Source organism: Wyeomyia smithii, chromosome 2 (genome assembly GCF_029784165.1).
Source record: "Wyeomyia smithii strain HCP4-BCI-WySm-NY-G18 chromosome 2, ASM2978416v1, whole genome shotgun sequence".
Lineage (NCBI taxonomy): Eukaryota > Metazoa > Arthropoda > Insecta > Diptera > Culicidae > Wyeomyia > Wyeomyia smithii.
Window position 1 is genome coordinate 50,426,702 of NC_073695.1, and position 24,871 is coordinate 50,451,572.

The 24,871-nt window shown below is 38.1% G+C and overlaps 1 protein-coding gene across 2 annotated transcripts in view; it reads right to left on the reverse strand.

Annotated features, from left to right (window-relative positions):
- LOC129726207 (protein N-terminal glutamine amidohydrolase) overlaps positions 1-23,097 on the reverse strand; it is a 64,034-nt gene extending 40,937 nt beyond the window's left edge. Inside the window, exons 1-2 of one of the 2 annotated variants that reach the window (XM_055682959.1) lie at positions 23,023-23,097; positions 21,708-22,002 (exon numbers count right to left, since the gene is read on the reverse strand). In XM_055682959.1, coding sequence (XP_055538934.1) covers positions 21,708-21,778 — 71 coding nt within the window. In that variant the 5' untranslated portion in view covers positions 21,779-22,002; positions 23,023-23,097. Of the gene's footprint in view, positions 1-21,707; positions 22,986-23,022 lie in introns of those variants that run through there. The other variant, XM_055682960.1, reaches the window with a different exon arrangement.
- Positions 23,098-24,871: the final 1,774 nt, after the last annotated feature.

Below are 24,871 nucleotides of genomic sequence, written 5' to 3' on the forward strand. Positions count from 1 at the left end.
GACTATTTTAAACAACGGTGAAATGACACGTATCCCGAAACCTCCAGCGCGCCCAAGCGCTTTGGATCTATCCTTATGTTCGACGTCGCTACGGTTGGATTGCACATGGAAGGTAATCCTCGATCCTCACGGTAGCGACCATCTGCCTATTCTTATTTCAATTACTAACGGGTCAACTCGCATGCGACCAATTGACATTCCGTATGACCTCACACGAAATGTCGATTGGAAGTTATACGAGGAAATGATTTCAAAAGCGGTCGAGTCGATTCAACATCATTCACCACTTGAAGAATACAACCTCCTCGCGGGCTTGATTCTCGACGCCGCGTTGCAAGCCCAAACGAAGAAATATCCCGGCGTAACGATCAAAGAACGGCCTCCCACTCCGTGGTGGGACCAAGAGTGCTCCGATGTCTACACGCAAAGATCCGACGCGTTTAAGGCCTACCAGACGGGAGGTATACCTGGCGACTATTTACGGTATTCGGAGCTTGATACCAAGCTTAAAAGCTTGGCTAAAGCAAAGAAACGTGGATATTGGCGTCGGTTCGTGAACGAGACGTCGAGGGAGACATCGATGAGCACTCTTTGGAACACAGCCCGAAGAATGCGGAATCGCGTAACGGTCAACGAAAGCGAGGAGTCTTCAAGTAGGTGGATATTTGATTTTGCCAGGAAAGTATGTCCGGACTCTGTTCCTGAGCAAAATATTGTTCGCGATGCGTCTCCGGGCCACGACGCGATAGAATCACCTTTTACGATGGCAGAACTTTCAGTTGCCCTCCTGTCCTGTAACAATAACGCGCCTGGATTAGATAGAATCAAATTCAACTTGTTGAAGAATCTACCCGGCAATGCCAAGAGGCGCTTGTTGAACTTGTTCAATAAGTTCCTGGAGCAAAACATTGTACCGCAGGATTGGAGGCAAGTGAAGGTGATCGCCATCCAAAAACCAGGGAAACCAGCTTCTAATCACAACTCTTATAGGCCGATTGCAATGCTATCCTGTATCCGGAAATTGATGGAAAAAATGATACTCCGTCGTTTAGACCACTGGGTCGAATCAAATGGTCTACTATCAGAAACTCAATTTGGCTTCCGCCGTGCCAAAGGGACGAATGATTGTCTTGCGTTGCTTTCAACAGATATTCAGCTGGCGTATGCTCGTAAAGAACAAATGGCGTCTGCGTTCTTGGACATTAAGGGGGCTTTTGATTCCGTTTCTATTGACATTCTTTCGGGTAAACTTCACCGACAAGGATTTTCTCCAATTTTGAACAATTTTTTGCACAACTTGTTGTCCGAAAAGCACATGCATTTTACGCATGGCGATTTGGCAACTTTTCGCATTAGCTACATGGGTCTTCCCCAGGGCTCATGTTTAAGCCCCCTTCTTTACAACTTTTATGTAAATGACATCGACGAATGTCTGGCAAATTCATGCACGATAAGACAACTTGCAGACGACAGTGTAATCTCTGTTACAGGAGCCAAAGCTGCCGATTTGCAAGGACCATTGCAAGATACCTTGGACAATTTGTCTGCTTGGGCTTTACAGCTAGGTATCGAATTCTCTCCGGAGAAGACTGAGATAGTAGTTTTTTCTAGGAAGCATGAACCTGCTCAGCTTCAAACACAATTAATGGGTAAAACGATTTCTCAGGTTTTGGTACACAAATATCTTGGTGTCTGGTTCGACTCTAAAGGCACCTGGGGTTGTCACGTGAGGTATCTGATGAAAAAATGTCAACAAAGAGTGAATTTTCTTCGTACAATAACCGGACAATGGTGGGGAGCCCATCCAGGAGACCTTATAAGGCTTTACCAAACAACGATATTGTCTGTTATTGAATACGGGTGTTTCTGCTTCCGCTCCGCAGCAAACACACATTTGATCAAACTGGAGCGAATACAATATCGTTGTTTGCGTATCGCCTTAGGTTGCATGCAGTCGACCCATACAATGAGTTTGGAGGTTTTAGCTGGAGTACTACCATTGAAAAACCGCTTCTGGAGCCTGTCTTCTCGTATTCTAATCAAATGTGAGGTCTTGAACCGTCCCGTGATTGAAAATTTTGAAAGGTTAATCGAACTTAATTCTCAAACCCGTTTTATGACATTGTATTTCAATCACATGTCCCAAAATATTAACCCTTCTTCGAATATTCCAAATCGTGTCGACTTATCAAATACTTCTGATTCTACTGTGTTTTTCGATACATCCATGATAGAAGAAACTCGTGGAATCCCGGATCATTTACGCGTGCAGCAGATCCCTAAAATTTTTTCCAATAAATATCGAAACATCAACTGCGACAATATGTACTACACTGACGGATCACTTCTTGATGGGTCCACTGGCTTCGGTATCTTCAATAACAATTTAACCGTCTCCCATAAGCTCGATAATCCTGCTTCTGTTTACGTCGCAGAATTAGCTGCAATTCAGTACACCCTAGGGATTATCGAAAAAATGCCCACGGACCATTATTTCATCTTTACGGACAGTCTCAGTTCCATTGAGGCTCTCCGATCGATGAAAGATGTTAAGCACTCTCCGTATTTCCTGGGGAAAATACGGGAACATCTGAGTGCTTTATCCGAAAAATCTACTCAGATTACCTTAGCGTGGGTCCCTTCTCACTGCTCGATACCGGGTAATGAGAAAGCGGACTCTTTGGCTAAGGTGGGCGCAACAAACGGTGATATTTATGAAAGACCAATTGCCTTTAATGAATTTTTCGCACTTGTACGTCAGAATACGATCATCAGTTGGCAAAATGCTTGGACCAGAGGGGAATTGGGAAGGTGGTTACATTCCATAATCCCCAAAGTATCGACGAACCCGTGGTTCAAGGGGTTGGATGTAGGTCGGGATTTCATTTGCGTGATGTCCCGGCTTATGTCCAATCACTATAGATTTGACGCGCTCCTCCGTCGTGTTGGGCTCGGGGAAAGTGGTATCTGTGCCTGTGGTGAAGGTTATCACGACATAGAGCATGTGGTTTGGTCATGCCCTGTACACCGTGACGCCAGGTCTAAATTAATAGCTTCCCTGCAGGCCGAGGGTAGACAGCCGGCTGTTCCTGTTCGTGATGTCTTGGCGAGCCGTGACCTATCCTACATGTCCCTTATATACGTTTTCCTGAAATCCATCCACGCCCCAGTCTAGTCCCGTTCCCCTCCGTCTACACCCAACAAAACGACAAGAACACGTTTGAACCTTAAGCACAAAACCAGCAACCAGACCCCGCACAACAGAACCAGGACCCAAGGACTACGAGCCTCTGTCCCAACTCACGACATCGTGGCTCAGCAGAACGAATCCATACATGCCATTCGACGATTATCAGACGACCATTGAACAACAAAACACTGATTGGAAATCCCATGCTAGTTTTAAGTTAGACTTAATTTCAGCTCGTAGTCGGCAGCGAGGATAAAAAATTTGCTTTAGTTTTTAAGTCATCAGATATAATTGGCGCCGTTAAACATTAAATTGTATTTGTGCCGTGTCAAATAAATGTTATGTGAAGAAAAAAAAAAAAAAAGAAACAAACGAAAAAATTGATTCATAATATTTATTTCCATAGCATTTTTGCGAACTTTCGAACTTTCTCAAGGCAATTATATATGCAATATCAATATGATTTGTACTGCCCATTCTTAAGCATGGTTAGAAAAGTCTAATGTTAGCTGATGTAAAATAACGAAACAGCTTGAATTCGAATAATGCGTAATTTTTGCTCCAAAGTCAATGAAATACGAATTTCACGGTTCATTTGTCACAAAATTATGGCACAAATAAATTGTAACATATATGACATTTGGTTGCCCTAGTCAGAAAATTGATCAAACAAATTGTGTTCATAAAACTATACACATGAAAATTATGTTTCAAATACAATTTCTACAACTGGAAGTACATTATTCTTGATTTAGATTTTTTTGGAAAAAGCGTGATAAAAGCGGAAAAAGCCTGAGAAAGTCGAACGTGAACTTGGCGAGTAGTGATAAAAGTGACTGTTGATAAAATCGAAAAAGCAATGTATCATTATCGTTAACGTCATAATGTAAAACAAACGGATCTTGCTACTTTACTTGAGAATTAACTGGATTCAAAGATCTCCAGCAGAAGTAAATGCACGCATCATCGACTACATAGGCTTATTAAATCCAAACGCTGTGCGATGAAACCATGTTTGGATAAGAGTAGTAGTCCTTAGAGCACGCGATGAGACACGCATATTGAGTAATGATAGCAGTCTAGGACAGTCATTGTTCAGAAGCTTAGGGCATCCTTAACGGTGCGCTTCTATACCCCGTTTGGCAGCGCTCTATCCTCACTTCATACCGTACCGGTCGCTGCTAAACGCGCTATAGAAATAGCAGCCGAGCCTCCGGCAAGCATCGCGCTCTCAAATTTGGCAGCCCGAAAGTAGCGCTGCCAAAGGTTTATGCTGGAGAAACGTCAAACAGAGACAATGGCAACGACCGGTGTGAAAACGCTTGAGTAAGCAAAAGAGCCGCGCTGTACACAATCGCCATAACAACTTGAATAGTAGCGCACTGTTAAGGATGCCCTTAGCGACAAATGTTGCTTGCTGAATCTTCCGTCGCCTAGTGTCAAGATTGATAAGCTTGCATCGATCACCGTATGGAGGCAAATTCTGTGGGTCACGCCATGGCAAGTTTTTTAAAGCAATTGGGACAAATCGTTTTCAAACACTTTCGATTCGTAGACTGCAGATCAGTTGATGTGGATGCCAAACTAGTGAAGTATTCTCTAAGATGGGTAGCAGTAAAGAGCAATACAAAGCTTTCAAGGAATTATCACACCCAAGTCATCCAGCTCTCCAACTCTGTTGAGCATGACTCCATCGATGTGGTAATTAAAAATTATAGGCTGCGATGGAATGTCATTACAGAGCATTTAGGAATGCTGAAAATCACTTTGATGCAAGCGGTGTTGCAAAAGGTGACAATCTTCTATGCACTTCTCGACGAAATATAATTTTAGGTCATCCGCGCATATAAAAGTTTACATCTATCACCAAGTGAAATACCGACGTCATTTGAAAACATTGTGAAAACCAACGGCCCAAAGTTACTTCCTTGAGGTACACCACTCAAGTTAACGAAACAACGTCCACTTGGCATTTTACTTCCAGTTGTGTAAAACGAGTATGCGTACATTCCAACAAATTCGTGGTAGCCGAAAGTCCAGGTATAAAACCATGCTGTTCTGTAGAAATATAACGCTTCGTTCCAGCTAGAAGACTTCGATTAACAATATTTTCGAACAATTTCGATGCAATGAATGATGTATTCATATAATTATTTTCCCAAGTCACGTTGCAGCATTTTCCATGTGAGTGAACAGAAACCTTTCGGAAACGGTTTACTAATTTTATTCGTAAAAGGGTAAGCAAAGAGAGTGCACCCACACCGATACTTTGTTGTTCGCATACTGACGCCGATTTCAACGCATCTTAGGCTTGCTCTATATGTATTCAAAATCACAAGAGGTGATTCTTTCCCATCACTGGTCATCATTAGAATTTGATTATTTTTAAAATACCTTACATTTGAGCACAAACTTGTCTTACATTTTCCATCAAGTTATGGAATAATGTCAAGTTTTACTAGAAAAGAAATTTAAATAAAAAAATTTAACCGTTTTTTGATTGAATATTATTTTCCTAGTTTTAAGCAAAAAGCTTGATTTTTATTTCTACATCCTGGACTATTTACCAGAAGTTTTGTTATAACTTAAAGTCATGGGAAAATTCAACTCTTCCTTGTGTAAATTAAATTTCCGGATTTATTTAGTTGTCGATTGTTGCAATTTCATGTATCTATTTTATATCTATGAATTTCATTTAATAAAATGATAATTTCAACGTGAGTATCAATTAGGAGAATATTGTGCGATCTGACCCGATGAATCGCCCAGATACCGAAATTGAGGGCTAATTTCGTTTCAGCGCCTGAAAAGTTGATTTGCACATTCATAGTTAGAATATCTATCTTTTTAGTCAAATATCCTAGGATACTCCTAGGGTCTTTCAACCTCCATTGGATAACTCAATGGGATAGCTGGCACAATTTCATCGCGGCATAAAGATCTATGCTAGAGAAACGCAAAACTATTCTCATGTTGTTGGCATACGTAATAAAAAGTGGACTTAATACACGTCACTGAGACACACCAACAGTCTTCCAATGATCTCAATATGCTCCTGGCATTAACAAACCGTTCATGTTGGAATAAGTTACCATAAGTGTTGAATGCCTTTTTACAGCAATAACAAATAAACTTAAGATCACCGGATGATCAGATTTATTGCGAAAAAAAAAAACCAATAGACAATCACAATCTCAAAAAATAAATAATAGTTTTCACAATGTCTTGTGGTTTTAATCTTTTTGAACTTATGCCGTGCGGAAATCCTGCTGCTACACCCTGTATATTCGCTACACACCGGTTAGCTTTTTCTTGCGGGTCGTTGTCAACAGGTCAACCAGCTCTCGTGGCGTCGATACGGAGTAGCTTTTCCGTGACTAGCTTCTTGGGGGGAAAGCTTATTGCCGGTAGACACCCAAGGGTGTGTGAAGCAGGGATGCTCGATTTGTTATGATTTGAAAGTGAGCCTACCAATCCTGCTTTTTGCGTTGTATCGCTAATCAGGTTGTAGTTTGATTGGTCTATAGTAAAGCACAAATTACTAGAATATATCGAACTATCAACTCTCTCTCTCTCTCTCTCTCCCTAGCGTTACTTCGCACGGAAAGTATTTCACTGGAAGAAAAATGACCACCTTTAGGATGGTCTAATAAACCCAGCCTCGTGATATATGGCTTGGTTTTTGCTACGTTAGAGCGGCAAGTTTTTCCGCTTGAGTTCCGTGCTCTCGGGTCGATGATGATTGTGGCTAACATGCAACATAATGGGGTGGAAACATGTGTTTGATGCTCGGTCTTACTGCTCTGCAACCCCACAAACACATACATACATATATATACACAAACTCGCCACAACTTACAGCCAATGTTTGCTGCTGGGTCATACGGCATCTGAATGGCGACGACGGTCGGTAGCTCAGGCATAGAATGTTAGGTCCTGACCTGAACGCAAGGCCTTGTTTCCCAATAGCGATCGGCAGGGTTGTATGAAAACTGGCTACAAGGTGGAACTAAACCAATGAAGTGGAGATGAACTGTGCTGGGAATTGATGAAGGTCCGAAGTCGGTGATAAGAGTATAACACGCGATCTAATAATTTTTTTTTCTGCTCCATTGGGGTCGGAGCACTGTTGTTACTAGTAGCCATTATTGCTGGAAAAGCCCTGACGGCATGGCAATTTAATCGACACTGCCAGTGTTATCCTTTGTAATGGCACGAGATATTTTTTATTTTTTTATTAAGTACGAGTAGGGAGGGAGATTTCCGACATGAGATTGGACTTTTTCAAACCGTATGGCAGAAATTACATTTGAATTGCTTTTTTAAATACGTTCTTCGAAGTTAACCCTTGGTCGAGGTTGAAACGCTAGCTTTACAGTACGTTTAAATTTCTGCTGAGAAGGATAGCTTGCAGTTGACATGATTCTAAAGGTGCCGCCACACGGACGCTAATTCCCTTAGTTTCTAAGTCATAGTTGATTGTAAAAAGCATTTTTTTCATCATAACGCGGGATTTAATTATTTATTTATTTCGTCAAACAAAAGTAGACTACATATGTTTATAACTAACTTACATGCTATATGTTATTTATGCAAATTAAAGAAAGAAAAAGAGTTTATACATAATTGAATAATGGTTTCTTCACTTAATTCGGATTATTACAATAATTATTTTCTATCGATTTAAATTGCGCGTTGAATCGAAATATTGTTTTAATTTAGTTTTCAACATATAGAAGTCAATTGCTTCACAGTGTTGGTTATACACTAACATCATTTGATTAATGGGCCCGTATTTAGCATAATTGTTTCGTTGATGATTTAAAGAAAACAAAGTCCGAGCTCGTAAATTTCTAGAAGGCACATACAAATTGAGTTTTGATACTATTTCGGGTGAATCGACACGCTGAGATACGATATCGTTAACAAATGACATCATTGCGAATTCACGACGGGCTTTTAATGATTGGATGTCGATAAGTCTGCAGCGTTCGTCATATGATGGCAGGGGAAATGATGTCCATCGTAGATTACGAAGTGCATATAACAGGAATTGCTTTTGCACTGATTCTATTCTGTCTACATGTGTTGCAGAAAACGGAGGCCATACAATGCTACAGTATTCTAAAAGTGACCTGACATGGGAATTATAAAGTGTTTTTATTGTGTATGGATCTTGGAAGTTATAGCAGAAACGTTTTATAAAACTGAGCATGTTACTAGCCTTATTGATAATTGTATGGTAATGATCAGTAAATGTTAATTTTGAGTCGAGTATGACTCCCAAGTCCCTAACTCGTTCACATTTCTCTACTACCTGATCTCCTAAGTAAATAATAATGCATGGTATGTTTCTTTTTCTGCTAAAAGCCATAGAACTACATTTTTTTACGTTTAGCTGAAGAAGGCCAAATATAAAAATATTTTATCTCGTTACGGAAAATGTTTACATCATCATCGTTTTTAATTTCAATAAAAAGTTTTATGTCGTCGGCATAAATAAGAGTTTTTACATGCTTTAGAATAAAGGAAATGTCGTTTACAAACAATATAAATAGTAGAGGGCTCAAGTGAAAGCCTTGAGGAACTCCTGAGGTTACCTGAATAGGTTTCGAAAGTCTACCTTTAAATTTGACTGTTTGTTGACGATCTGTCAGATACGATTCAATCAATTTGAGTAATTGTGAATGAATTCCAATTTTTCGTAACTTGAAGAGAAGCAGGGGTATACCAATGCGATCGAAAGCTTTACTGAAGTCAGTATATAAGGTTTCAATATAATTTCCTTTATCCATTGCGTTCAAAGAGAAGTTAATAAACTCGAGTAAGTTAGTTGTGATTCCAGCGACAAATTTAAAATAAAGAACAGTGGGGAAGTTAGCTCTTTAGCTAAATGAAATAGCTAAATATTGAAATAGTTGGGAAACTCAGGAGAGTTGGTGAAGGATGTATAGTCACGATCAGATTCTGAGAATGTTGTATAATTTTGTTGAAAAAAATCAGCAAATAGATCGGAGATGTCTGCCGGGTTCTCTTCAACTTTGTCATGCAGTTGCATTTTCGAGGGAAAATTTTCAGATTTTAACTTCGATTTAACATATTTGAAAAAAATTTCTGGACAAGATTTGATTTCAAGCTCAGTTTTTAGTGTGAACTCTTCAAACGCGTTACTAATGGCATCGTTTAATTCGCCGCAAATGTTAAGATAAGTTGTTAAAGCACCACGATTATTATGCGTTTTATATTCTGTGTGCTTTTTGTTTGCGATTTTTTAAGTTTTTAATTTGTCTATTGTACCAGACTGGGTATTTGGAATTGCCATGACGTCTTCTTCTTTTCAATGGTATATCGCTAATAAATAAATCAGATAATATCTTATAAAAATTTTCTACAGCCGAATCGACGTTTTCCCCTTCACACAATACATCTTGCCAGTTGATACTATTTGGTTTATGTTCTAATTCATCATAGTTTGCTGACTGAAAGTCAAAAACCTCTTCGAATTCATATTCATCAGGTCTTTTAATCACATGCACAAAAAAAGAAAACTCTATTGCTGAATGATAAACTTCGTTTTTCCATAATGGTTGTAATGAATTCGTCACACAAAAGTCTTCACTAATGTTGGACATTAACAGATCTAGATAACAATTTTGTCCATTTTTCACATGATTTATTTGATTAAGACCAAAACTAGAGGTTTTATCAAAGAGCAGTTGCAGCGTTTCGTTTTCGCCAATAATTGGAAGTAAAATACTGTGGTTATCGACGTCCGGAATAAAATCAATGTTGCGTTGATTGAAATCATCGTATATGTGGAGTTTTACTTTAGGTAACAGCTTGGATGCAATATTTTCAACAACATGAAAAAGACTTTTCAAAAATTTTTTTACGCGCATTATTTGGATGAAAATAGACAGAGACTATTTTACTGTCAAAAGCTATAACATATAGACCCTGAACTACTCCGTCATGCCCGAATAGTTCATAGCCTACTATTCAGTGATGAAAAAATGCTTTTTACAATCAACTAAGACTTAGAAACTAAGGGAATTAGCGTACGTGTGGCGGCACCTTAACGATTGTTGTGAAAAGCAAAGTTTAGTGTCAACATATATCAAAAACAAGCATTCATCATAATTTGAATCAGTCACAGGAAAACACGATACAGACGCCATAATTATTCGGTTCAACAGACACATATATACAATAAATGAGTATCAAACTCATCAATCTTGTACGGATTATCAGCCCGATTAGAATATTGCTCGTCCTTCCTGGTGTCCCGTTTGTTCGCTGGCACAAAGTTTACATCGACTGTCGCTCTTAATCAGTTTTACTGTTCGCTCTAATTGACATGCATACCGACAGCCACTCGCTTCGAATTGTCGGATATGTCCCCGAGGCGAACATGTCGAAACGGATTCGGTTCGTTATGTCGCGGTTTGTCCGTTATCCGCAACTGTTAACTCGGGCGGAGCGCATCATCATGCGTATTTATTTTGTACATTGGTCACACAAGGAAAGCGAAAATAAATCAATATGAATTTAAAACAAATGATTGTGGAATGAAAAAAACTTACTAATGATTGTAAAAAAGTACTTGTAGTATCACATTTATATAGGAAACGCTGTGTTGCTAGTAATATTGAATACAAAGAACCATGCTGAAATAGTGTTACGCAGGATATTAGCCTGTTATTCAGAGCACTAAATCAGATGTAATCCATACTGTAAGCTCTTGCGCGCTGCAGATAAATGTTTGTGGTAGTTTTACATTTATCCATTTGTCTTCTTTCTTTTGCAATGAGAGTAATAGATGTATATTCCAATCTATTTTCAGTTAGCATTGGCCAGCTGTGTGATTTCAATATTATTTACATATCCGCATTGCGATCGGAGTTAGAACTAAAAGTGAATGTTATCTCGATTGAAAACCCAATCCTTTTTACGACCAGGCCGGAAATTTCGATTCGGGCAGTTTCATTTTTATTTCATATCTTTCGGCTACCTGCCATCAAACGACGATGAACATTTTCGTTGTCAAACGAGTTTCTTATCCGTCTGGTGTCCACCGGTTCATTTCGAATGCAACTGATAATTGTTTCAATTGACGGAATTCTTAACGCAAAATATGAATCTATCTTTTCTGTCTTATGGCTCTGTCTCGGTCATCGCTCAAAGTCATTTTCAATTTAAAAAAAGTCAGACGATAGTGATGCTGTTTACCTTAGCTTTCAATTGAAAATCATTTGTTTCCTTTTCGAGCCTTTCAGCAGTCAAAAACAATGCAACAGCGTTCACAACAGGATCACATCGTTCTTCACTATACTGAGAAACGTAAAAATGAGAAAGGAAGATTTCGAATGCTTATAACTTCCATGAGTCGCGTAGTTTAGGGTCAACGGAATGTAGGGCATGGGCTTTGCTCATATGGGAACAATTAACCTCCGAATTTCTTTTAGTGATAGTGCTCAAAAGTGCATTTGTGTGGAAACCCCCCCCCCCCCTCCCTTCCAGAAGAAGGAGGGGTGTCGGAACATTATGAACATGTTTGTTACCCCTAAACACATTCACCTGCCAAATTTGGTTCCATTTATTTGGTTAGTTCTCAAGATGTGCAGAAATTTGTGTTTCATTTGTTTGTAACCCCCCCCCCCCCCTTACAGAAGAGGGAGGGGTCTTGAACTATCTTAGTCACCTTTCTCGGTCCCTAAAACCCCTACATACAAAATTTTACGCCGATCGGTTCAGTAGTTTCCAAGTCTGTATGAATCAGACAGACAGACAGACAGAGATATTATAGTCGGGCATCTGCACTCGAAAACTCATTTATTTCAATCACCTACCTACTTCCCTACGGCTACAACGGGACTCATTCAGCAGCCAACCGAAGTTTTTTTTCGTCATTAGCGGACCACTTTTAATTTTAATCACTAAACAAAATCACTCACTACACTAAGAATACTTTAATCTTTATAATGGTCACCTCAAACTTCCAAAAGCAAGCTTAAATCAGCAGAAATATATGAGATCAATTTTTACAAATCCTAAATTTCAACAGAAGGTATGTATTTTCATCTGTTTTCACGGCATTGAAGATTATCAAAAGTTGCCAAATCAGTTTCTGTTAATACGAAAAAATCATACTGAAAATGTTGAATTATTCCGACACAATTGACATAAATCGAGCACCGCAGTGGTTACCTAGGTTACCAATTTTGCACGTAAACAACTACAGCGGATACCTAGGTAACCTACTACGACGATTTTTTAATATTCTTAAAACACACCACGATGGAATCTTAAATATCTTTCTAGGGAGATAATGAACTGATGTGAGCTTTCTCACAAGTGCTTTGACTGTGAGTTTCTTAAGCATATATCAAATGAGCGTAACATATAGGTAGGAAAGTAGATTGCGTTGTTTGCTTTGCATTTCGAAACTAAAGAAAAATTAACCCAGCATCCCGTCACGCGTGTTTGCTTTTCGAATCCTGTTTAATTCATCTAAGCAGTGTGTGTACTTCTGTGTATTCTCACTTTTCACATTCAGCATTCTTGCTTTGCTCAACTGTGGTGTAATTTTTCTGCGAGCGGCAGTAAACCAAAGCAGAATAAAAAGTTCGGTGTAAAAAAAATGCTATACGTTGGGTAAGAAGTGAGCGGCGAATATTCACTCTGCTCTGTTCACATGTTGAGGAGAATAACAAGCCTGCCCTGTAGAAGTTTCGTTGAACGTCCTTCTGGCCCGTTTCATGTATCCAGCTTTCCACGAGCGGTAATGGCGAACAGTGCACGCTAGGGGTGTGCGAAACTGGCTTTTCTGGTGTCGAAACGAAACTAAATTAACCCTTAATTTCGGTTTCGCCGAATTAGTCGAAACGAAATCAAGGTGGATTTCGAGTTCTCGAGACGAAACGAAATTGGTCTCTAAATTTCGCGAAAAATAAATAAATGTTCCTGAAACATAGCATTACAATGATTTGTAACGTTGGAGCGTACGCTAACGAAGTACCCTTCAGCAGCTGATCGCAAGGTGCTTACCTGGTCGACAAAGAGTAACGTAGGAATTCAGATATCTATAAACCGACAATGACGAGAAAATCAAAAATGTTGAAAACTAAAATCTTGATAAAGGTCAAACTCGAAATGTCTTTGTAAATAATAATTTAATAAAATTCTGAAAAACTGATTCTTTTGGTTTGAATGCAACTATGTTTAAAATAGTAATCCTTCTTTCATAGCACTTTCATCATTCAAAATCCAAGTTTTGTCCTAGAGCTCGAACTGGAAAACATGAGAGATGGTAGGTAGGTTTTCAACCATTCCTGTGAGTTTTGGTGTTCCTAGCAAAGATAACTTTTCCAAAGAGATTTTCCCTATGCAAACGTAAAAGCGACGAATCCGATAAGCAATTCCTCGGCGGCCTTCTGATGCATTTCTGCATTCTCTAAAAGTAGCAAAATTCACAAGTGTAATTGAATTTTTCTCAACACCGTTTAGTCAGACTAGACTAAGTGACATCTTTATCAATTCGAGGAAAACAAAATTTAAGTTAACTATTCTGTAAACTTTGAAGTTTTCAATATTTTTGCACATTTTTTAATATAACTTAAAATTACTTTTTAACTGAGCAGTTCCACAAAAAATGTCCCAGTTTTTGTCATTTTCGATTTGGCCTAAACTTTGCATAAACGTTTCTATAGGCTGAAAAGCTATTTAAAATGCTATTTTGGGAGGGTTATTGTGATTATAAATATTTTCAGAGCCAAAAGTTTTTTGATCAGTGTGACGTCTCTGGAAAAGTTTTAGACAGTAATTTTATCTTTCCGATAAAAGAAACTCTAAAAAATTCATTTTTATTAATGTAAAAGAAGCATTAAAATTAATATAAAAAAGCATATTTTTCAAAATTTTTTTTTTGTATAAAAATTACAAAAAAATTACCAAAGCGATGAAGAAGTAAAAAAAAAGTTATACTTAAAAAAAATTTACAACATGTTTATTTTTGGAAGGACAATATTATTATCTACAACTTTGCCAAAGGCACTATGCCAATCAAACCAACTGTTTCGATTATGAAAATATTTTAATTACCCACAGAGTGTCCAATAGACACACGGTTATATGGGAAAAAAACGATGGTGTTATTTTTTCGCTCCCATGCACTTTTCGTGTTCCCTATGGGTCCTATAACAACTGTGTAACTTTTCAGATCGATCGGTGAAACGCCCGATTTTTAAAGCTTCCATACGATTTTATATGGGAAAAACCACTTTTTCAAAACTTATTCTAAAGCGATGTCCAGTTGGATCCTAAAAATATATCAATACATGATATTTATAGGAAATTTTCCTGGGAAAAACTCTTCTCAAGACCGCAAGGCGCTACCTTTCTTGTGAAAAAAGATTTTCACCCCAGACTGAACTAATATCTGACGAACGGCTCACCATTGAATTTTACTAGCAATACTGCTGCAGCATGCTGCTGTTGCAAATTCAACCATGTGATGAGAAATGATATAGCTCAAATTTATCTTGTAGGCTTCCCCGAAGATACTATGAGCAAAAATCATACTTTGAAAATTGATTCCAAGCGAAATTATTTCTCATACTTAAACAAGTTTGCAATAGCAGCATACTGTAGCAGTGTTGCTGGAAAATTTCAATGGTGAGCCGTCCGTCAGACATTCAACCAGTTTGGGGTGAATAGCTGTTTCTATAAGCATTGTAGCGCCTTACGGTCTTCAGAAGAGTTTTTCTCAGGAAAATCTCCTACAAATATCATGTATTGATATTTTTTAAGAGCCAATTTGACATCTCTAGAAAATAAGTATTGAAATAGTGGATTTTCCCATATAAAATCGTATGGGAACTTAAAAAATCAGGCGCAAATCAGGCGTTTCACCGATCGATCTGAAAAGTTACACAGTTGTTATGAGACCCATAAGGAACATAAAAAGTGCATGGGAGCTAACATTTATTTTTTGTCCCACCCTAGTGTCCAATTGGAGATTAAAATTATTTTTTCAGCTAAATCGGTTTGTTTGACTGGCATAACTAGTGTCTCTGGTAAGGTTGTAGAAAATAATTTTGTCCTAAAAATATATGCCCTGTGATTTTCTGCGACACCAAAAATAATAAAATTCATTTGGGACCATTCCTTAACTACGTGGTCATATTTTGATCCCATTTATAACCCCCTACTCCCCCGTGGTCTTTCGTGGTTTTTTGTTCTGTGATCTTATTCTGCAAATATATAAACAATAAAGTATGAAAAGTTTATAAAAAAATGAAGGTTCAGGAAAACTGATTATTAGTTATTGCGCAAATTGTAAATAGAATTTTCAGTAATATCATTTTCTCAAAACCAAAATAACAAATAGATAATGGTTGTTTAATTCTTGATGATATTTCATTGTCTTTAACAAATATAATAATTTCCTTACCTGGAAGTAATTTAAAATACGCTTTTCTGTTGAGGATATTCAAAATGATTTTTGATTTGTTGTTGAGTTTTTTAATAAATTACAAAGTTTTTGAATGTCGAACAAAATATAAACATCTTTCTTTCTTCCTTCAGTTCACGAACATCCAGGTCTTATATATTGTTTTTACCGGTCGTTGAGTATTGAAATATACTTCCAGGAAAAATAACATAAATCCCGATGCATTGCAAAATAGAACTATTTTTCTAAAGAAGTAAATGCCATATAAGGCAAAGCCTGTTTAAAACAAAAAAAAATTTCTTCGTTAGGATAAATTTGAAATATGTTTCAAAAATTTGATTACAGTTAATTGCTGACAACTCTCAAACTTTCCGTGACACTTATTAATTAGTCGTGTCAAATAAATTTATTAATAAAAAATAATAATTTATAAGTCAGACTTATAATAATAAATTAAAAGTCAAAAAAAAGACTACGCGGTCTATTCGTTAACCCCCACACTCCCGCGTGATTTTTCGTGGTTTTTTGATACCCCCCCCCCCTCTCCCTATATATGACTACGTGGTTTGGGAACGGCCCCTTTGAAACAAACCAAAAATTATTTTTCTTTCAACCAATCAACAGTTAAGATGGAATGTTGTAATGCAACAAACAAACAAACAAACAAACAAAATAGAGAGCGAACCATGTACTTTTTATTCATTCGTTGATAAAGTATACTTTTTTGGTAACACGTTTAAAATATTTTTGATTTGAAACCTATGCTGACTTTGAAGTCAGAGTGTTTTGAAACAATACTTAAAACTCAGGCAATTACAGCTTTTTCTGCTTGACACATCGATCACTCTGTCTGCACACTATAAGGCATAATATCTGGTCAGCCTAGTGATAGCAATGAACTATCCGAAATAACACATTTAAATACAATACGGTGTGCGAAGAGGAGTCCTCTAACACAGAGAAATCCGAAAAAACGCTTGAAAATTTTTACAAGTCGAGTAGCATAGAACATTTGGCCTCTAAGATAGAGCTTCAGAGCTTTAGTTTTGACAGAAATTGCTATGCCCTCCTAAACGAAAGACAAAAAGTGACCTCTTTAACCTTGTGGGCTGCAAATATAACCACATTCTGAGGTACGTAAAAGATGCGTAAAATTTATTCCTACAAACAAATTACTAGATACCTTGTAGCGCATTTGGACGCCTTCATATTCCTCGAATATGACAGTGATGACATGAATTTCATGCTCTGCGTGAATAAAATATACCTCCCGCATGATGTTACGGTTTTGTCTTTAAAAACAAAAATTACCGGCTGAGAGTTTATTCTTCTATGTCTGACTTAGTATACCAGATATCTGAGATATATTCAATTTAATTTATAGTCGCAATGAGCACAAACCAAAATAATGTAATAATGTGCATCGGAAATTTGGTCCGAAATTTCGTAATCGTCGAAATTGGAAGTTTTATTTTGCGAAATTTTAGGCGGAATTTAGCGAAATTCAACGGAATTTTTCGGCAATTTCGCGAAACCGAAATTTCGGGAAATTTCGAGTTTTGCGAAATTAAACGAAATCATTCGAAATCTCGCACAGCCTTAGGGGACACGCACCTTATTTTGACGTCTTCTGGAGGTCAAGTAATTTTCAATGGCGATAGCGGAGTGAAAAACATGAAAATGTTGCCACGAAGCATAGTAACTTTAATGAACAGTTTGGTTTATTTAGATTTGGCATACACACGAAGAAGATTGAATAACCAAACGCCCCTTGTTTGTTGAAGTTGCTATGCTACGTTACGGCGTTGTTATATTGTCTACTCCGTTACTGCGATTGAATATTGACAGAAAACGTCAAAATAGGCTGCGAGCACTGTCCGCCATTACCGCTCGTGGAAAGCTGGATAACAGAAAATCATTTTTTTGTTAAGATGAAGTCACACCACGATGTAATTGAATTCAGCGTATAGGTAAGTTGATGGGAAGCCTGAGAATAACCCATGCCTAAGTCACATGGCCTGATCCTACTAAGATTTGAACCCACGACCATGCGCAGCTCCTTTTAGAAAACCGAAAATTCACCCAAGTACATGCAACTTCGCTTTTCGAAATTTGCTTTGATATTAGATGGCTTTCTCCCAGTTCTCCCAGTTGGTCTCAAGGTACGACGCTGGTCTAACAAGCCAGTCGTCGTAGGTTCGAGTCTCGGCTGTCAGAGAGACTGTCAGTGTCAGTAGGATCGTAGCGCTAGCCCCGCAATTGTTCTATACACTTAACAGTCGTCGGCGAAGTCTGTGTATAGTAAAACAGAAGGTCAAATTCCGATACGGAATGTAGCACTAAGGCTTTGCTTTGTGTGTGTGTGTGTATAGCGTGATAAGAGTAAGTGTGGGTGTGTGTATAGCGTGTGTGATGTGTGTGCTATTTATATGTAATTCGTATAAGTGTGTATGGTATGTGTATTTGTGTGGTATAGTGTATAGTACACTATGGTATGTGTTGTATAATATGAGTATTGCGGAATTTAGACTGTTTTACAAAAACTGGGTGTCGTAATCGCAATTGTTTGTTAAAATGGCCTCTAGAGTTAATACTTAGATACGAAATTGCTCACATTGGATTAAGTGCGCAACTAAATTCTCGCGGTTTTTTTTAACAAAAATACAACTTTATTTTGGAGAAGCATGCAATCGCTTGAAAATGGCTAGACGGGTAAATCCTCTAATACCGAAGGTGCTGTTCCTTCATTCATAATCGAACAATTCCTCCAATTCAGCATCTTCGAAGGCTTTTCGATTTTCCTTTCTGAAGACAGTCTCTAACATCGAAATCGTCGTTTTCGAGGCGACGGAACAATTGTTCCATGTAGAGCAGCATTTCCGGTAAACTTTTTTTAACTATGGAAGCCTGCCGTTCTCTTTTGATGAAATAAGAAAAATAACACTTCCCACCAGTGACGATCACACAACACAAATCAACTGTATTTCAGAAATCTGAAGAAGCCATCTTGAGTTCGAAAAGGTGTCTGTGGTCTACATTGGATGTAATTGGTTCATTTAAGGGTGTTTTCAGGAAACCTGAAGTCACCATGTTGGATTTGATTGACAATTGAGGCTGATTCTCGGTTTCTAAGCCTGAGTCCTGATTCCGGGAATATATATAATATATTGGGTGATGTTTAGTCACTCTTGGCTGATTTCCAGAAACCAGAATCCATTTTTACTGATGATATTTTTTAATCAAAATTTGCGGATATCCTTTAATGTGAAACAGCTTGATATTTGAAGCACATTCAGTTATAAATTAATAATTTCATCCTGATTGAGATTCTATCACAATCTGAGACTGACCAAAAATGGGCGAATAAATTTTCGAAAAAAAAATATACTAGGAATACGCACAATACAGCCTAGTACCAATATGTTGTTCTCTCGCCCATATACAAAACAAAAGGTAAGCTTCCGTTAAGCTATAAAATATTTCAAGTGTAGGTACAGTGCCGTTTTCGACAACGCAAACGTGAATTCGATTTATTATGGATACACGTAGCGCTTGCGTGGGTTGCTCGGAATAGAAACCCCTTCGTACCTTCACTCGCTGTAGGCATTCTATTCGCACACATCCACATTCGAGTTCCAAACCAAACATCGAAACTCCCAAGTGATTTCCGTTGTAGACAGAACCACTGGCATGATAAAGCATCATAACCTCTAAACGAGCTGCTGGAAGAAAATTGCGAGCCGATACAGCTCTCGTTTTCACAGTGGTGAAGCTCACGGTGGCACACAAAAAAAGCATTCCTATTCACATGTTATTGTGTTGTGATCCTTCGCATGCTCTTGTTATGAAAACATTTTTTCGACTTTTTTTCTGTTAAGGAATTTACAGGGGCGGCTGTATTGTTTCATGATTAAAATTATAAATAAATAACATACGTTGCGTCTTGTAAAAAATTGATGAAATGTTGAGGAGATAAAAGGGAAGAATGTTTTACAAAGGGAACAAAAGCTAAAACTGGTTTACATCTTTTCGAAATAAAGAAAGACGTTGCAGACTTCGTATCTCTTAGTACGGTCAACAGGAAACCCTCATTAATTTTCTGTTTCTCCAGAGTCTTTCCAATCGGAAATGTTGATGTATGAACCCGTACACAGCACTAACAATAAGCGCTAGATTTATCATTCAGGACATGGTCCGCAGCAAGAAAAGTGCTAGACCGGCCAGAAACCATTTACGTAGGAAATGCTCGATGTATCATTTTGGCATAGAATAAATTATTTGGAATCGTAGCCGGTGTTCAATTTCTTGTCATTTTTCACAGTTATTCATCCTTTCCTTGCAGCGCTATCAGCTAATTTTGCTGAGAAGCTCTTAGTAAAATATTGTTTCATATCTGAAACGCACGTTATTGAGATTCAATGTCGGAGCAGAAAAAAACCTCTAACAGAATATAACAATTCAGCCATCGCTAAAAGCTGCCATTTGTCGTGTTTAGCTAAAGGCTGTCATTGCAAAAAGTGTTCCACATTTTCGCTAAAATCATTCACTCTAATGTTGGAATTCCTTTTCCACTGGCTAGTGCATACTAGAGTGTACCAAAAATTCAGCACATCTATATCTTACTTTTTATATAAGCTTTGATTTTTTTTTCTTTCAGTCCTTAGGACTCGATTGAAGGGCGAACAACACGCATCAGCAGGGGTTTCATAACGGGCGTTGAAAGCCGACATCGGATGTCTCATATTATATGCAAATTTTAGCTTCCATTTTACTTATTTTTTCCTCTGTGGTGCATATGAGGTGTGATTTGCATATTTTGAATGTTTCTGAATATATTCAAGCTATGTTCTCCTTCTTACTGCGAGAGAAATTTTTCCATACGATAGTCTGCAATTGTTGGACTTAGGGGCCATCCACATACCACGTGGACAGATTTTTAGCGATTTTGACCCTCCCCCTCCCCCTCCGTGGACAACTGTCCATATAAATTCTAAAAAATTTGTATGGACCGTGGACATTAGCCAACCCCCCCCCCCCCTCAAAGCTGTCCACGTGGTATGTGGATAGCCCCTTACTGAAACTAATGATGAAACAACCATGTTTATTATGCCTAACCTTTCAAAATAGGTATTAAGAAACTGGTCACAATATCTCTTTTTTTTCAAATGAAACCAAATCGAGCTAAGGTATCAAGCTCCCCGATGATGATTTCCACAATTACCATGTCTACGGTTTCGACACTAAAAGCTGTCTACCCGCCTAAGTACTGAATGTAATACCGAGCCTTCTGAATACGTATAAAAGGATGATGTCATGTTGCGTCGTGTACGAGTAATCATAGACAACGTGGCGCTAATGGTAGTCTCTGCGTGTCTCGTCAGCTGAACACTTAGCCGAAAGTGGTGATTCATTCCACATGAGACAAAATTACTGGTATGCATTGAAATTCCGATTGATTGTCCTACGAAATAGCGAAAGATAATATGACATACCATTCACTTTTAGGTTCAATGTACCTATGTATCATAAAACACTATGACGACAGAGTACGAAAAAAATATAAAATATAGTATAGAATATGTACAATAGAGCATGATTGAGAATTATGTTCAAATAAATCGGAATAGTATATAACTCGATTGCTCTGGTTAGATTTTGACCTAATGATTTCAAACACGGTTATGTGTTAGACAATACGAAGTAACATAATATAACAGTCTAATAATGCATGCAAAGTTAGTAACAGCACAATACAAATTGAAAGGGGGCGCACACCTAGCTTCGCAGCTGGATCCAGAACAGAAACAGTACAGTGACGATTTCCACACCACTAAGCAAATTCCCACGCACATTACCCATTCGAAGCAGAAATCGCTTAGTAATCATTTCCCATTTGGCAGGTTAATCAAAATAGAATAAAACGCACATCACCCATCAATCGTCGAAGTTTACCGGGGCGCACATTCACCCCTGCAGGGCGCGCTCCCTGTGCGCCTGTTGATATCCCTATTAAAGCAAGAAAAATCCGGAAAAGCAAAGCAGCGATATGACTCGTTTTACACTTACCAATAACATGATACGTAGGAACAATCGCTAATGTTGGAAAACAACATAAAGTTTGCATCATTTGCCGACATTTTTGTCCACTTCGTTGATAAATATGATATCCTGATTTTCTTCCGAGGTTTGCGGTGCAGTAGAAGCAAGGCTTCTCTGTGCGTAAATTAGCAACAGCAATCGCGGCTCAGGGAGGGATAGAGGTGTTTCGCTCGGGAAAGCACTATCTCTCACTCTCGCTCGTTTTTCCGTTTGCTTTGTTCTGCGGCTCACCCAATGTGGTTAAAGTCACGTCTGGAAACAACTGCTGACACAGATACAGATCAAGTTTAAGCACAGTTAAACATTAGCACACACCGTCGAATCAGGGATGCCCCTTTTAAATTTCTACCGAGAATTTTTCAAAGCTAATATCTGCGGGCCAAGTTAGCTTACACCGTTTCTTTCGCAGTAAACAAGCAGAGGTTATTTTTTGTGCTGTTATCGGACAAAACACTGTCAAACAAAAATATGACCAAAAAAATGAACTGCGGAGGAATAAGGGAACAACTTCATTAATTTTTTTGTTCGCAGCTTTTTTGAAGGATCGATTGTAATTCACATAAGGTCGTACTACCTACTTATTCTCCATCGAAACTAACTCATTTGTTGATCACCGCTAACTGTCTTCGCTTTCAACTGCGAAATTAATTCTTATAGATTATTTTCACCCTTGAAGCCTTTGGAAGGATTATTCTACAGGGGATATAATTCGAAATCCTAACTAGCACTAGTTGACATAGATGCTGGAGCTAAGTCTCACAAACTTTTGTTTATCAACGAGCGAAAAAAAAACCAGGAGCACTAGCTGAAATATGTGCTGCAAATGTTTTCAATACTTTCACATAATAACACTACACTATCGTTTTCTTTTCAAAGTTTTCCGCAAGCCATCGAAACGAGAAAATTTTTCTCAACAAGGCAAACCTTGCAGCCTCCGCAACATAACCAGGAAAACACACAAAACGCACCAGGAAGGAGAGCTTTGCACCAGACGGACGATGGGTGATGAGGGCTATACACTCTCGTTTGTGTTGGCTATAGACTTTTTCACATGTACTTATGTTGGAACCAGGCGGCTCCACCACGCGCGACGAGATCGCAGCTTTAGCTTGCGTTCAATCACAGTGGAAAATGTGTTATGATAAACGATGAAGGAAAATGTTGAGCTGCCTCGGTATATTGCTGCGGTTTGCCTATTTCTACGAGTCTGTCGTTCGGTGAGTAAAACTCGGTGAGAGCGACCGGTGGTACAAAAAGGACAGTCCTCGCAATCAATACTCACCCTATCACTCCACCCGGATCGGATAGGAGTAAAAGGACACTGAGAACAAGGCTACAAAACTTGGAGCAATTTTGAGCACGCTCTTTCCAAACACTCACATTGAACGCCGCCGGTAGTTTACCGCTAAGACAAGACGCGACAGCTGGCTTCTTATTTTTCTTTTCGTAACGGCCGTCATCCCCGTCGAAATTTTTTTGAACGTTCCATACCGTTGATGCCAGACTGATTATTTTTAACAACTCTTGCAGGTCAATGAAAATCAAACAAATTAAAATTGCAATATATAGGCGAATAGCACTCAATTCTTATTTATTATTTTATGTTCAATAAAGCATACTTCTACTATCAAATTTTTTCTTCCTAATTTTCTTGGTACCCAAATTTTTTCTTTCGAAGTTTCTTGGACTTCAACCGAAATAGTAATAAACGATTAATCAATGCATTTTTTAAGTTATAACAGTGAAATACATTACTCGGTAATATCATGTACCTTACATACTTTTGCATCATTATTTATGAACAATTATAATAGCTAAATTATGACTCTCCAGCATCACTGCTTTACAGTGAAAAGTAACCTCGTTGTATTTTCTACGTGACGATTGCGTTATCGAATTCAGCCAATCAGCAGCCGGTTCAAATTGGTTGAATGTAACGGTGACCAGCTGTCACGTCTTGTCTTAGGTTTACCCTGGTTTACCGTGCTCATGGTGACAGCAAAACGAAACGTTTTTTGAAAAGAAGGAGAAGAATGACGAGCAAGGCAAACGATAAGTATTGCGTTACGTTTTCCAACCTGTTTGGTTGTTATCTACGCTAAAGCTTAAACCACAGACTCAAACCATTGTTTTTTTGATTTGGAGACAGCTTTAACGCGTTTGAACAAGAACTTACCTGTGGTTAGGTCTTATTCTCATACCGGGCAAAAAAACATTGGGCGGTCCTTATTCAAGGTGGCGCTTAAATCGCTTACTTTTCCGATCAAGTGCAGAATGGAAATCCCTGGCGTTAGATCTGGATAGTTTTTTTTGAACTTAATTTAGTAACCTAATCCGTAAAGACTCGGGACGGAACTTGTTTTTTGAAAATGCTCGTTCTCAGCACTGAAACGGCCGATTTGGGAAAACTTGGAATTTTATTCAAGGGGAATAGTAGCTCTAAATTTTGGTAAAGATGCCACCCCGCAGGATCCCTCTCTGTTTTCGTGAGACGCGAGTATGCAAATATTTTGAGAAAAATGAGTTTACATTCACTAAAGTACGTATTTTCATGGAAACCTGATTTACTCAGTCTCCCACAGCAGTTTTCAACTTAGCTCTTCAATTTTCAAGCTCTATGTTTCTAGAGTAACGTCTTCTGAATCCAAAGATACTGAAAGATTTATTCTAGCATGCACAAATTTAGAAAAAACGAGTTTGATTTCACTAAAGTGCGAGTTCTTATGAAAACTCTAGAAATATAGAGCTTGAAAATTGAAGAGCTAAGTTGAAACCTACCGTGGGAGACTGGGAAATCAGGTTTCCATGAAAATACGTACTTTGGTAAATTTTAACTGTTTTTTTCTCAAAATGTTTGCATGCTAAAAAAAATATTTCATCGCGTATGGATTCAAGAGACCTCACCGCAAAAATGTAGAGCTTAAAATTTGAAAAACGGTTTTGTTGTTTGAATTTTTATAAAAGTACGTAGTTTTGTGATTTTGTACTGAAATAATTTAGAAACTCCAAAATTCACTCTTACATACCATATTTCATCTACCTGATATGATTTGATATATGGAGCAATTGATACGTATGAAAATTCCCAGTGTTTGCTCAATCTGTTTGAAAAATTAGAAAAAAACACAGAC